This window comes from Mesoplodon mirus (assembly GCF_964341445.2).
Source record: "Mesoplodon mirus genome assembly, chromosome: 5".
Lineage (NCBI taxonomy): Eukaryota > Metazoa > Chordata > Mammalia > Artiodactyla > Ziphiidae > Mesoplodon > Mesoplodon mirus.
Window position 1 is genome coordinate 6,045,611 of NC_138980.1, and position 15,202 is coordinate 6,060,812.

General features: G+C 33.8%; 1 protein-coding gene across 6 annotated transcripts in view; it reads left to right on the forward strand.

Annotated features, from left to right (window-relative positions):
- The window catches only part of GABRG2 (gamma-aminobutyric acid type A receptor subunit gamma2), a gene marked incomplete at both ends in the record, with an annotated part of 124,392 nt that overhangs the window by 35,456 nt on the left and 73,734 nt on the right, over positions 1-15,202 (forward strand). For 5 of the 6 annotated variants that reach the window (XM_082623361.1, XM_082623363.1, XM_082623362.1 and 2 more), the window contains 3 exons: positions 1,533-1,753; positions 3,993-4,075; positions 6,655-6,792. In XM_082623361.1, the coding sequence (XP_082479487.1) occupies positions 1,533-1,753; positions 3,993-4,075; positions 6,655-6,792 (442 nt within the window). Of the gene's footprint in view, positions 1-1,532; positions 1,754-3,992; positions 4,076-6,654; positions 6,820-15,202 lie in introns of all 6 variants that reach the window. The other variant, XM_082623360.1, reaches the window with a different exon arrangement.

Below are 15,202 nucleotides of genomic sequence, written 5' to 3' on the forward strand. Positions count from 1 at the left end.
TTTAAACACAGAACTTACAGTTTCAGGAATACTAGTGCCCAGAACTACTGTCCCAGGATCACAGTTTATGAAATGCTGGTTTAAAGAATTTTAAACCTTTTGTTTGTTTGTGTGCGTGTGTTTTCCAAAATGTGGATCAGAAATTATTGAGTTACTCTACCTACTGGCATATCACTGATTAGTTGATAAAGAATTTCATAGAAGAAGTTCCCGTCTCATTACTTGTGGACAGCAAATATGCAATTAACCAGTAAACAAAGTGGTATGACTTACTCCAGTGACAATGTAGTGAATTACAGTGAGATACAGGGGCGGGAGTGCAAGGATATAATCCAGAACAATGCAAATGAGGCAAAGGAAGAAGATTATAGTCTCATCCTGATTTTTTTGTATTCTTCATCCTACATGGTGGTGGGTTGAAGGGATTAGACTAGGAAATGTGAATGACTCCCATCCCCCAACTCTCATATTCTAAGAACACTGGGGGTCATGTTCTAAGAACACCAAGGGTTTGTTCTTTAATTTTCCCATTTACAGACATGATTAAAATAGAATTATAAAATCATGCTAAATAATATCTAAATATGATAGGCAAATTAGATCTTGGGTGTTATGATTCCAGGTCTAATTCCCATCACACTTTCTTTTCTTTGATTAAAGTTGCCACTTTAGTGATATATATGTACATGAGGGTATAATTATTACAGAGTCACTTGTCATCATAGCACTTTTTAAATATGTTCTGATAGAGATTAGTACAGTAGTAAAGATTGCTGTTAATTGGTGCATTTCCTCTTGTTTATAAAAAGAAGACAACAACTGTAATAGTAAAAACTAAAAATAGTTACCTTACTTTGGATGTCTGCTATCCGCCAGACAGGGCACGAAGTGCTTTTTGTGTATAGTGTATTCCCCTTTTCTATCTTCATACTACCTAACAAGATAGATTCTCTAGGATCCTCACTTAATTGTGAGGTGAGGCAGCTTAGCTTCCAGAGCTCTGGTTTAGAACTGTTTTGAGAACGGTTCTGGACTTTCTTTTACTCTGTAGCAGTGGTCTTTGAACCTGAGTAATTGATCTCCTCAAGAGACAATTGGCAATGTCTGGAGATATTATTAGTTGTCACAACTTGGGGGTGGGGGTGGTTTTTGGTGCTACTGGCACCTAGTAGGTAGACGCTAGGAATGGTAGTAAACATCCTAAAATACACAAGACAGCCCCCCGTGACAAAGAATTGGCTGGCCCAAAATAACATGAGAAACTGCTCCATAAATACCTAATGCAAACAACTGTATCAGGGCTATGATCTTTTGCCAGAATTCACTTAGGTCTATTTTTTCATAATGTATTGTCTACAAAAGATGGGTGAGTCTCCTTAGCCAAGCTTCTGCTTTCTTTCGGACTCTTCAAAGCCAAAGTAGCTTTGCTTTGTTTTGGCCATGAGAACATATGTGATAAATACAAACAAATGCTCTACAATACAATCCTACTGTATAAAAGATGTTCCATTTCATCTTTTTCTTTAAAACAGGAATATACAATTGATATATTTTTTGCCCAAACATGGTATGACAGACGTCTGAAATTTAACAGCACCATTAAAGTCCTCCGATTGAATAGCAACATGGTGGGGAAAATCTGGATTCCAGACACTTTCTTCAGAAATTCCAAAAAGGCCGATGCACACTGGATAACCACCCCCAATAGGATGCTGAGAATTTGGAACGATGGTCGTGTGCTCTACACGTTAAGGTATTCTTATGGAAAAGGAAAGGAGTAATAGCTGGGAACAAAGCAAAGATCAATCATGTTCCCTTAAAACAAAAAGAACAAAAGATGTCAAGCCTAAATCAGGGTTGGCCTGCTTGATCAAAATAGTATGTGATGATACAAAATTAGGTTTTTTTCTGTTATCAATGAACTTTTCCAAAGGACATAGGTATAACATTTTCTTTGACTGATGTGAGAACTCTGTTTTCTCACAGGGACATGAGCCTAATAAAAAAGTAAGCACAGCAGATACTTAAATTATTTATATATATTTTCAATAATAGATATGAATAGTATGATTCTTCTAGATCTTAGTATCCGGGAACTTGTAGCTTCAAAATGGTTCATGTTAAATGCCTTTCTGACATATATTTTATGCCATAGGTAATATTCAAGATATAAAATATAATACTTTAAACTGGATCCAAAGCCTTTATCATCGGAGTTATATCAGTTACTAGAAAAAAGAGCCACAATTACAAAAGAAATTCATTGCATATATTTTGATTTCATCATGGGTTTTATTAAATTAAATATAAGGTAATGACTGGAATTAGACTCTAGTGGAAATCAAATTTTGTTTGCTAAATAAGAGCTCTGTCTAACTTTTGAAGTATTAAGTAAAGTCACACTATCTCAAGTCCCTTTATTCTCATAATATTATAGTCATTTTTCCACTTGTATTAACTTGCAGAGTCACTGTACAATATTAAATTATGGACCCCAGCTCAAAAATATCTCTCATAAGATTCATTCAATATTTGAATGAGTTTGCCAATCTATATAGAAAGATGATTTTATTCTTATCTATAATGCTTATCTATAATGATAAGCATTGTCTTATCTATAATGAGTTATGAATATGTGTGTATATCTATATATAAATATGTGTGTATATACATAGATATATATGTATATACATAGATATATATCTGCAATCTACATTATCTTCAATTTTAACAATTCCAGTTTAATTTGGAGAAATGATACTAATAAAATATCTAATTTAGTTATAATTCCACTTATGAATAAAACTAATCTTTTCTTTGGAAGAGCATATAATTACTGAGTGACAATGATTAAAACATCTAGCTTTGGAGACATAATCTTGGGTTCAAATCTCAACTATGCCACTAGATTTGTGACTTTGGACAAGTCCAAGTACAATAAAGCCATAATAACTCTTATTAAATGAGAGAAAAATTCACCTTACTCAGTGCCATGCAGACAATTAAGGGCTCAATGATTATTAATTATATCTTAAGATCAGTAATTACTCTATTATACCATAGAAAAATAAAATCTCCCCAATTAAAATTTATGCTAAACCTTTAATATAAAATGTTTATAAAACAACTTTTATTACTTTAAGATTGATATCTATAATTGTAAGAAATATAGCTAACAAATATGAAATTTAAACAATCATCAACCCATCACCATTACAATTTAACAGTATACTCCTACTTCCCCAAAGGTGGTCAAAACATCTAGGACTCCTTTAAATTTTCTCCCTCCTAGAGTCCCAGGCTCTATTGGGAATGAAAATCTGTATGTTTAATAAGCACCTCAGATGCAAAATAATTGAGACTCATTGGCAAACATTTTTCTGATATGTCTGTGTATATGTATTTAACATTTCTTGATTGCTATTAGATAGTCTTCCACTCTTAACATCCTATATAATGCCTTTATAGTGTTCCTTTGTAAGAATGCCTAATACTCCATTGTGAAACAGGTATTTTTAAACTCACATATAGTCATTTAAAGCTAACAGCTAACAAGTACTTATAAAGAGAAGGTCCTGCTTTAATTAGCAGATAAGATAATTATCTGCATTCATTTACATGCAAACAGTGAATGAGTTTAAGTTCTTAAAACAGTTTGTTCTATTCAGTAAGTTAAGTGCATTCACTGAGCAATCTCATGTGTGCAATTAATTTGCCAAAAAATTATGGGATAATAAATATTGAGTAAATGGAGTTAGGTCAACGAAATCCTATTGTTTAGTCTGTGAAAGTAAATGGACTACATTAAGTCTTAAACAATTTTCTCCTGGACTTGGTGAATTTCTTCAGTGAGGATCACCTTGTGTTATCAATAAGAATGGGTGACATACTCTCCAGGAATAAAAACAAATGGTCACTAAAAATTGTGCTAATGTACATTTTTTAAAACAGTCTAAAATCTTTCTATTTATGTTTCATATCTTCCTATTTAGGTTGACAATTGATGCTGAGTGCCAATTACAGTTGCACAATTTTCCAATGGATGAACACTCCTGCCCCTTGGAATTCTCCAGTTGTAAGTAATACTCATTCTATATTCTGCATCCCCTCTCACCACTTAGTCTTTCTGATTGCAATATCAGTTAATTGGGAGACTTAAACAGAATGCAAAATTGCATTAAGCAGTGTTGTTGACTTTGAAGATTTTGACAATCTCTTTCGTCATAAAAAAGGATCTATTTTATCAGGAATTACAAATAGATTTCATTGAGGCATAAACTTTTAATAAATTGGCAGTTGTTTCCTGGAGCCCTTTGTTGAGAAGGACTGTAAAGCTTGTCCTGGTCTCAGTAGAAAGAGGTAAATGTGCATTATACATCTCCACTCCCTCCATGGGTCCAGAAGAGAGTAGCAGTACATTTGCTAGTTGTTTTCTCCCTTTACATATCAGGACACACAGAGATCCAGCAATGTTGTTTGTTCATTCCAGTTTTGATATACCTATAAAGATAACAAATTTGAAAATTACCTCTTCCACCTGGAGTTCTAGTAATGCCTAAAACTAGTTATCTACCAGTGAGCAAAAGACTGATTTTTGGGGTCATGTGGTTCCAATTCAAATCCCAACTCCATCACTAAAGACTTGAGCAAATTACTAAATCTCTCAATGAGTTCATAACACAGGTGCCAATAGAAATTATAAGGCCTGCCTCACCTCAATATTGTTTTGTTGATATATGTAAAATGGTTGGTACACTACCTCACACATAATAAGATTTAATCAAAAGCTCTATTATTTTATTAATTATTATTATTATCATCAGATAATAGACTATAGCAAGAAGAGCATGATGATTCTAATACAAATTAAGCTTTAGTAACCTTCACAGATATTTTCTGTCTGAATCAAAAACAAGTCTCAGTTTCCCCCATGTTTGCCTCACTATTTGTTCTGCATTCATGTTAGATTGCTCACCTCCTTCTTATTTTTGGACTGTCAATTGTGCATATTGCGTAGAATGAAAAACTGGCTATGAGTTTTAAGTTTTTAATATAGGTATAATTTCCCAGCCAGGGAGTGATGGAGATTCCTAAGAACCAACTAAATCATAATAACAATACTTTCAAAAAAAAAAAAAAAAAGAAAAAAGATGAGAAAACCAATCACCTGTTTCAATAAACATCATTTCCAGAGAGAACCAAAGGAAAACTTCACTGTATATTATATATATTGAGAAAAATTCCCATTATAAATCTTATTTCATATGTTCTACTTCATCCAAGAATAGAATTTTTTTAGTGAAAGCTTACCTAAGGTTTAGGAGATTGGATTTCTTTTCTTTTAATTTTCCAACTGGGACTACTCCTATACTGAGTCAGCTAAACCTTAAGAAATAGTGATTTCTATGCCATCAGGTTCCTGATTGACAATTGTCTTCTGAACCCAAAATCAACTTAATACTACTTATTGCTATTAAAACAATTCAATCACCAACATGTTCTCCATAGGAAGTTCCTTAATATTATCATTCGTATTCTCAGTTTTCACTACATCCAGCCCTACCAGCCTGCTACCACCACTCAATAGCAATCTGGGGATTTGGCTTTCTTTTTTCTTTCTTCTTATTAATAAAATATAGTGGACAAAGAGTTGGACCAAAAGAAAGGAAAAAAATGGAAACAAGGGATTTTATTCCAAGAAGTCAATCAGCCTCCATAATCAAAATTACCTTTCCACAGCATTATTAGAAGACAAACAAATGAGAAGATTTCTAGTTTTATCATCTATCTATCTTACTTGAGTTTATTCTGCAGCTTACTTATAAAATAATGTTTATTCATTCAGCAAATATATATTGACCATCAATTACATGAAATAAGTATGATCATCATCCCCATAAGTAAACGAATAATTTAGAAGAAAAATTGAGAAAGCTTTCTAGGATATTATGGCTAGGAAAAGGTACTGATAATCATTATATTATCAGTGTAATATTTCTTTCATGAATGCTTTCTGTTGTTTAGGCTGAACATAACTGTAAGGAATCTACATAGTTCTCATTGGTATCTTCCCCTTGGCATTTCTACTTACTGCTTTTAGTTGCAGATTTCTGTGTATATTAAAATGAAGCCTCAACAAACTGAGAGAGAGAATAATGTAAATAGTTGAGGTAATTTTTCCCAATCATCTTCTATTCCAAGGACATGCCCTGGGGAGGGATTTGAGTCTGCTCTTCTTCCATTATTTTCTGTTTTCTGCATGACTCTCAAAACTTGCCCTGTTGACTCGGTTTCACCATAAACAATATCTTGCATATGTACTATTTACTATATACTGGCTACTTTTTATATCTTACCCCAGACAATGTAAAGTATGTGTATAGTATATACAAAACCGTGTATAGTATACCTTCTATGCAATTTAAGTGCTTTTCATGGGTAATTTTGACCTCATGGTTTTTAAATCTAATTTCCCATTAGGATATGGGAAATTGTATTGATTTTCCCTATGGTAATGATCTTTAGTCCAAGATCCTCAACTAAGTCAAAACTGTTTCTCTTGGTATCTCCCTCAGTGTCTTGTTCATAGAAGGTGGTTGCCATATATGTTCATTTTTAATCATTTAAAATGTGTGCTTTCTTATCTCATGGCAGATGGCTATCCGCGTGAAGAAATTGTCTATCAATGGAAGCGTAGTTCTGTTGAAGTGGGTGACACAAGATCTTGGAGGCTTTATCAATTTTCATTTGTTGGACTGAGAAATACCACTGAAGTAGTGAAGACAACTTCTGGTAAGATGCACTTGAAAATAATTTTGAGTGACCCTTCCATAGTTTAAATTCTGGTGTATATGATTTAGAAGCTTTCAACACTTGTCTAGAAATGATATTCAGAAAATTAAATGAAGTGTTTTAATTTACTAGAGAAAATTATAATTGGTATTCTAGTACAATACATAAATATAAATGGATTTTATCAATTTAAAGCAAATTAGATTCAAATTGGATAAGCAAATTATTTGCTTAATTCCTTTACGAAAAATAAGTAACAGTTATTAAAAAAGAAGAAAATACTTATTAGGCATAGGTATAATGTTTCTTTTAAGAAATATGTTTCATATTTAAAGTATCACATGGGGAAGATTAACTTCTCAAAAATGCAGAAAAGTGACCAGAGTGGATATGAACTAATTCCATGTTCAGTAATTAAATATTTTGAACTGGCTTCATCAGTGAATAAGGGACTGGGTTTTGGTGTCAGGCCTGGGTTCAAATCCCAACTCCATCATTTACCAGCTACATATTTTAAGAAATTACTGAATTTCTCAGGGGACCAGCTCTCCCAGATAACCAATGTGGACAAAAAGATCTGCTTCGCAGTCATACTGTATGTATTAAAAAAAAAAAAAAGGTAAAGTGCTTAGAATGATATCTAACACTTAGCATTCAATAAGTAGTAGTGCCTAATAGTATTAGTTATAATTATCAAGTATGCATGGGACCTAATGTGGTCAGGACTTCAGTTTTCTTCAAGAGAAACTAAAAATCTATAGTATTTTTATATCAAATATCATAATTTTTAATGGTATTAATTGAAGGTGATTTAAAAAACCATGTGGGGCAAGTCAAACATATTTCCAGACCAGATCTGTCTCATGGGTGGCTATAGGTTAATACAAACCCTCTGTAATGCTGAGTACATTTTTTTAAAATTTTTTTTAAATTAATTTATTTATTTTTGGCTGTGTTGGGTCTTCGTTCCTGTGAGAGGGCTTTCTCTAGCTGTGGCAAGCGGGGGCCACTCTTCATCGCGGTACGCGGGCCTCTCACTGTCGCGGCCTCTCTTGTTGCGGAGCACAGGCTCCAGATGCACAGGCTCAGTAGTTGTGGCTCACGGGCCTAGTTGCTCCGCGGCATGTGGGACCTTCCCAGACCAGGGCTCGAACCCGTGTCCCCTGCATTGGCAGGCAGATTCTTAACCACTGCACCACCAGGGGAGCCCCTGAGTGCATATTCCATATAGATTATTCCAGCTACTCCTTCTTAAAGTTACGTGAATTTAAATGTCCTAATTTCAAATATAAACATTGTGTTCATAGCTTACCATATTAAGACATACTTTTTGTATTTGTTACCATGAATTAAGCTGTTTTCTCTTGATTTATTCATGCATACATGATTGTTTTCCTCCTGAAATTCATAGGACATATTTTTGTGTTGACTAATTTAGAAAAAGGCCTTGGTCTGTTGTACAAGGAGAAACAAATTACAGACCTAGACAGAAATGGAAATTTAAGATTCTACCTTCATAAGCATCATCCTCTAAATCAAAAACCTAACATTGTTTTTGGCATTTGCAGATTTCTTCAAAAAAAAAAACTCTTATGTTGCAAAAAGAATCTGAAATAAAATCAAAGAAATGCTCTAGTTTATTTTTAAAATGTGGCCTTATGTTCTCTTATTCACTGGAAATACTGACCATCAAGTACTAGAACAGTCTTTATTTTGGTCCCCAAAACAGATTCAGGACTGCCTTAGAAACAGGTCTTCCATCTGTGAGAGAGCACATGTAAAAATAATCTCTAAGTCTATACGCTTCCAGAATAAGAAATTGGGCATTAAGTTCTGTTGTATATTCATATCTGTATAGTTATTACAGCACCCTAAAACAGAACCCACAAATTTATGACTAGCAGATCTTTTGTTCAGTCATATAAGCCCGGAGTGGCGTTAAAACCAAACGGTGGTGAGAGAAGTGTTGGCTTTATATCATAGGGTTTGACATCATCCCCTCCCCAAAGTCTCATACTGAGAATAATCTAGAGTATTTACTGTCTAGTAATAAATACATCCAAAAGAAAATAATCTATTTACTTAAAGCATGGCAAGAAAATTTATCAAGGTATCACAAGGCTATTACTCTTCCTAGAGAAATCAAAGCAAAACTGTATTGATATCAGATTTGATATTGAGTAGCATCATTTAATTGATTGTATCAACTCCTTGTGAATTTTAATATGGGGGTTAGCCTCCACCTTGGTCTTCTTGTCCACTCCCTGCTCTTGCTGGTTTGTTTTGTGTGTGTGGTATCATTCCAGTTGCCTCTGGGAAGAGAAAGGGCTGAGTTGAAAGTTAACACCAATGCCGACAGGCAGCCTGATTATTGTGACAGTTGATTTTGTAATGATTGGAAGTTTCTGTGTGATCTTTGTTTTATTTCTGATGCCATTCTTATCTTTAAAGCATGGCTCCATAACTAGTTAATATCTACAAGGAAGTTATATTAACAACTTTCTTGGGAAGTTATCAGAAGATCAAAATTATAGCCTTTTTGAATCTTGGCCATTACAACAACATGGTTTTCTCTTAGACTTATAGTAAATGTATCTCCCTTTGATAAGCCTCTGTCAAAACTAGGAGAGAATAGTGCCTAAAATTAGGCCTAGTTTACTGCGGAGATTGCTAACCTTCACTCATTCAAGTCCACCTTTCATGGTTTTGTTATATCTAAGTGGTGACTGTACTGTGGGTTCCTTAGTATATTTTTTCTTTAAATTGATTCCTTGTTATTAGTAAAATGATTTTTTTAAGGAAAATTCACATAAGGACCATAATTGGAGAATGAGAAGCATTTGACATAAATAGAAATTGATATAAAAATATAATGAAAAATGTTCTTAAATTTTAAGTGCACATATTTGTGTTCCCTGGGCTCTGAGTATGTGGAAAAAGAAAGAAAGAGATAGTAGAGAAAAGGAAAAGGGTAACTAGCACCAAAGTAAAACACATCCTTGATTTAAACAGAAGGGTAGAAGAAGCAGGAAGGAATTTTCTTACACATAATTTGAGGCTATGTGATAATTCTATATACACCACCTGAATCATCTTTATCACCATTTATATGTGTGTCACTCCTGAGAAAAATATTGCCTCGGTGGTAGATTGATAAGACTTGAAGAATACCTTTAATTCTTGGTCAATACATCAAGATAGATTCTAGATCCATGATTTCTCTTCAAACCATCACCTCTTCCTGATTGCTCTGTATGTGGTAATAGCACCGTCATTGTCCCAGTGAGCCAGGCGTGAACACTCAGAGTCACATGTCTGCCTCCCACATCTAATGAATCAGGAAGGCACGAATACCTCTGAAATATCTTGCGTAACTGTCCTCTTTTCAGTTGCCATTGCCACTGTCCTAGTTCACGATCGTGTCTGTTCTCATCTGGACTCTGTTGGGAGCCTATTAAACTACATCCCTGCTGTCAGTCTCTCTTTCTACAGTCTATCCTTTATACATTAATCATAAAAGCTAGCACTTACTGAGCACTAACTACATGTACCATAGCAAACATCTTATATATATGACCTACTTTAATTCTCATTACCATAGTGATATTTAATGTCATTAACACTGAAGGTATCACTGCGGTTAAGGAAACAGACTTCTAGGGGTTCATTTACTTGCAGGGATCAGATTTGGCAGCTGGGACATGAATTCAGGTGGTTTGCTTTCAGACTCATGCTTTTAATCACTGCACTATTTTTATTCGCACTGTGTCCCAGTAAGTCTTCCTGAACCACGGCTTTCCTCATGCCCCAAGAATTCAGGAGATTCAATTAAGCACAAGCTATTGTTCCTAATATGTAAGCCCCTGATCTCAGGAACTTTCCAGCTTGGTTTTCTATAATTTCTCAGCTTGTGACAGAAGTACTTTGTTAATATTTTCATGAATATAAATAGCTAATCCTGTACACACATTGAATTTCAGTCTCCTTTCTTTTTTGAATGGCTTGTCAACTCACCCCTACCTTCTTTATGACTTTAAAGCATAAAAAAACAGCTTCTCTTCAGTGAGACCTTTCAGACCTTAATGCCAGAATGCACACTCTTGGAGCCAGACAGCTCAGGTTTGAACACTGATTTGTATACATTACTGAATATATCTAAGCTCAATATCACCAATATTACAGGGTTACTCTCAGGATTAAGTAAGATAATCTACTGAAAATGCTTAAAATTGTGCCTAACACATAGAAAGGACTCAGTAAATGGAAGGCACCATCATCAGCATCACCAAACTCCCCCAGGGCATTTTCACCTACTTTATGAAAACATAATTTCCACCTTATATGTTTTTAGCAGTTGTTTTATTCCCTCTTTTCTGCCCTCTCATTCCAATTAGTCATAAACTTCCCAGTGGAAGCCTTCTTTTAAACATCTTTGTATCCATGATGCTATTAGCCTGGTGATTTGCTTAGAGTTGTTGATTAGTAGGTAATTATAAAATGGATTGCTTGTGACAATTATATTGATAAAACCATAAAATTTCCCTCAATTAAATAAGCAATGCAGAATTCTACTATATATTTTTCCATTACTCATTGTTTTTTCTCTAGTAGAAGACCTTGTTCTTTCTAGTCATATTGCCATGGACATTTCACCAAATTATCTACATGATTTTTGGTATCAAGCAGAGCTTTGTTCCTGATGTTCTCATCCTGAGATGTGGGTTAGAAACATGGGCAAATGAATTTCTTAGGAGAACCTACATTCTTGCAATACCATTGCCATTATTGTGAATCAAAAAGAAATATATCATGTACTTCCTACATTAGAAAAACTTTAAATCTTTTTTTCTTCCAGTTTTATTGAGATATAATTGACATACAGAACTGTATAAGTTTAAGGTATATAGCATAATGATTTGACGTAAATAGATCATGAAATGATTACCATCATAACTTTAGTGAACATCAATAATCTCATATACATAATAAATTAAAGAAATAGAAAACAAAATTTTTTCCTTGTGATGAGAACTCTTACGATTTACTCTCTTAACTTGTAAATATAACATATAGCAGTGTTAATTTGTCATGTTGTACATTACATGCCTAATACTTATTTATCTTATAACTGGAAGTTTGTACTTTTTGGCTACATTCATCCAGTTCTCCCTCCCACCATCCCCACTTCTAATAACCACAAATCTGATCTTTTTTTCTATGAATTTGTTTTTTTGTTTATTTGTTTTTGAAGTCTAATTGACCTACAACACTATGTTAGTTCCTGGTACACAACATATTTCTATACATTTCAAAATGGTCACCATGATAAGTCTAGAAAACCGTTAAATCTTCCATATCATCCTTAGAAATGTAAACATCATTGTTTCATAGTTTTTTGGCATTCCCATGTACATTAACTATTATATACTTCCTTTTGGTCTTTAACCCACATTTTTGGCTTCAATTCCATGTGCAAGTTATATTTTCTTGATTTCTATTATAAGAAATGCATAAATACTAAAATAAAATTTAAAAAAGAACTCTGTACCACTACATTCATCTTACTTTTCAACAGTGCCATGCAGACCACAAGTTTAGAAACACCAGCTCCATGGATGAAGTCCATGTTCGTTGCTTGATTTCTAAAATATATGTAATCTACCCTGTATCTTCAAACACTGCCCATTATTCTCACACCACATCCTTTATTTTCTTGAGGTTTTTTGGATAAGTTGAACCTATTTCAGGTCTTCATGCTCATTTTTCTTAATATTAAGCTCAAGTTCAACCTTCTCTGCCTATATCAGTGTATACATATTTGTCAAATAATTCTCCAAATAGAAAAAAATAGGGCTTCCCTGGTGGCACAGTGGTTAAGAATCCGCCTGACAATGCAGGGGACACGGGTTCAAGCCCTGGTCCAGGAAGATCCCACATGCCACGGAGCAACTAATCCTGTGTGCCACAACTACTGAAGCCCGTGCGCCTAGGGCCTGTGCTCTGCAACAAGAGAAGCCACTGCAATGAGAAGCCCACGCACCACAATGAAGAGTAGCCTCTGCTCACTGCAACTAAAGCCCGTGCGCAGCAATGAAGACCCAACACAGCCAAAAATAAATAAATTAAATAAATAAATTTTTTAAAAAGAAAAAAAATAGCTCCACCTTCTAGACTGTGTTTTAACTTATATGTCTTTAGCAAACACAAGTAAAGATACTCATCATTGACATAAATTATTGTGGGGGAAATAAAAAGAGAAATGAAAACATATAAGTTAATAGTAATTGTTTTATTGAAGAGATTGGAATAAAAAATTAATAAACCTAAATGATAGGAGAGAAATAAACAACTGTAACCCAGTCCTACAGTCTTGGGTTACTTTGGAATCACAGTAAGTTGTGAGCGCATTTTAGTCAATAATAAACTTTTCAAATTACTTGAAGCAACCTAATATATTAAATGAAATCAGTGTGAAAGACTGCACAGTAATAGATTTTTATTTTATTTTTGAGCTTCAATTTAGAAAAATTAACTTTGGTTTCAGGAGAGGAAAATGAATGGATTACATAAAGAGCTGGGCCAGGAATGGCCATGGAGAAGTCACTTGCCCTTTCTGGGATGAAAATTCCTTATTTCTAAAGAGAATGCATTTGACTAGATGCTTCTTTAAAGTCCTTGGACTTATTTATAATCTTTGATGTAACCAAGGTTACTATAGATGTCTCAATGTAGGAGTAACTTTCTTTATAAATTAATGATCTCCTAGAATGTTTCCCTTCAAGTTTTTGACAATTTCAAAGCAAGTCAAATGCAAAAATAAACTCCTTTAGGCTTTTAACTTAAAAGGGATGACATTCCCACTCCATTTTTAAAATCTGTTTTGTTATTAGTGATGTGACATTATATATATACTGGAATATTCATGTACTACATTTAAAAATCCCACATTGGAATGCAAATTGGTGCAACTATTATGGAAAACAGTATGGAGGTTCCTTAAAAAACTAAAAATAGAGTTACCATATGATCCAGCAATCCTATTTCTGGGTATATATCTGGAGGAAACTCTAATTTGAAAAGATACATGCACCCCAATGTTCACTGCAGCACTATTTACAATAACCAAGACATGGAAGCAACCTAAATGTCTATCAACAGATGAATGGAAAAGAAGATGTGGTACATATATACAATGGAATATTACTCAGCCATAAAAAAGAATGAAATAATGCCATTCGCAGCAACATGGATGGACCTAGAAATTATACTAAGTGAAGTAAGTTAGAAAGAGAAATACAAATACCCTATGATATCACTTAAATGTGGAATCTAAAATATGATAACATGAACTTATTTACAAAACAGAAACAGACTTGAAGACAAAGAAAACAAATTTATGGTTACCAAGGTGAAAGGTGGGGGAGGGATAAACTAGGAGTTTGGGATTAGCAGATACAAACTACTGTATATAAAATAGATAAACAAGATCCTACTGTATAGCATAGGGAACTATATTCAATACCTTGTAATAACCTATAATGGAAAAGAATATGAAAAAGAATGTGAAAAAGAATATATATATCTAACAAAATCACTTTGCTGTCCAGCAGAAACTAGCACAATATTGTAAATCAACTATACTTCAACTAATAAAAAAGAAGATTTAACTATTAAAAAAATAATCCCACATTGGAATTTAAAATTTCAAGGTTGCTCTGACAGTACCTAGTGAGGAAATGGGGCTTTAGAGGTGGAGAGGGGCTTCACAGAGGAGTCATAGGAAGTCTAAGGAAAATTGTTTGTTTTCAAGGTGACAAATTTCATTTCTGCTTACATTCCGTGGTCAAGAACTAGCTGTGTGTTCCTGTGGAGATAAAAATGGGGATGGGAAGTGTAGCTCAGTTGTGTGCTAGGAAGGGACAGTGGGTTTTATGACTTTCTAGCATCTGTGAAACATTCATGACATCATTTTATTTCTCACAAGCTTCTCAGTAAAGTAATATTTTTCATTTTACAGATGAAGCAACTTAAGTTTAGAGGAGCTAAGTAATTTGTTCAAGGCTATTCAATAGAGTTATTTACCTGATCCCAAGTTTTTACCCCACTGCCTTTCACAAACACATGAGGTAAAGAGATGAATCAATTAAAATAAAAAAGTTATTTCTAAACTTGATAATAGCTACTTTTATGGAGACAGTGCAATGAAGTAATAGCATTTAATATGATAACTATATACATATATCAACAAAATGTTAACTTATAGGAATAGCAATTATATTTACATGGGGCAATAACATCAAGTGAGAAACAATTTAGCAACAATATTTTACTTTTTCAGAAACATATTTATTGCTTATAAGATATTATTATTCACTTCTAAGTGAACCTATGGATCACCAGGCAAATCTGG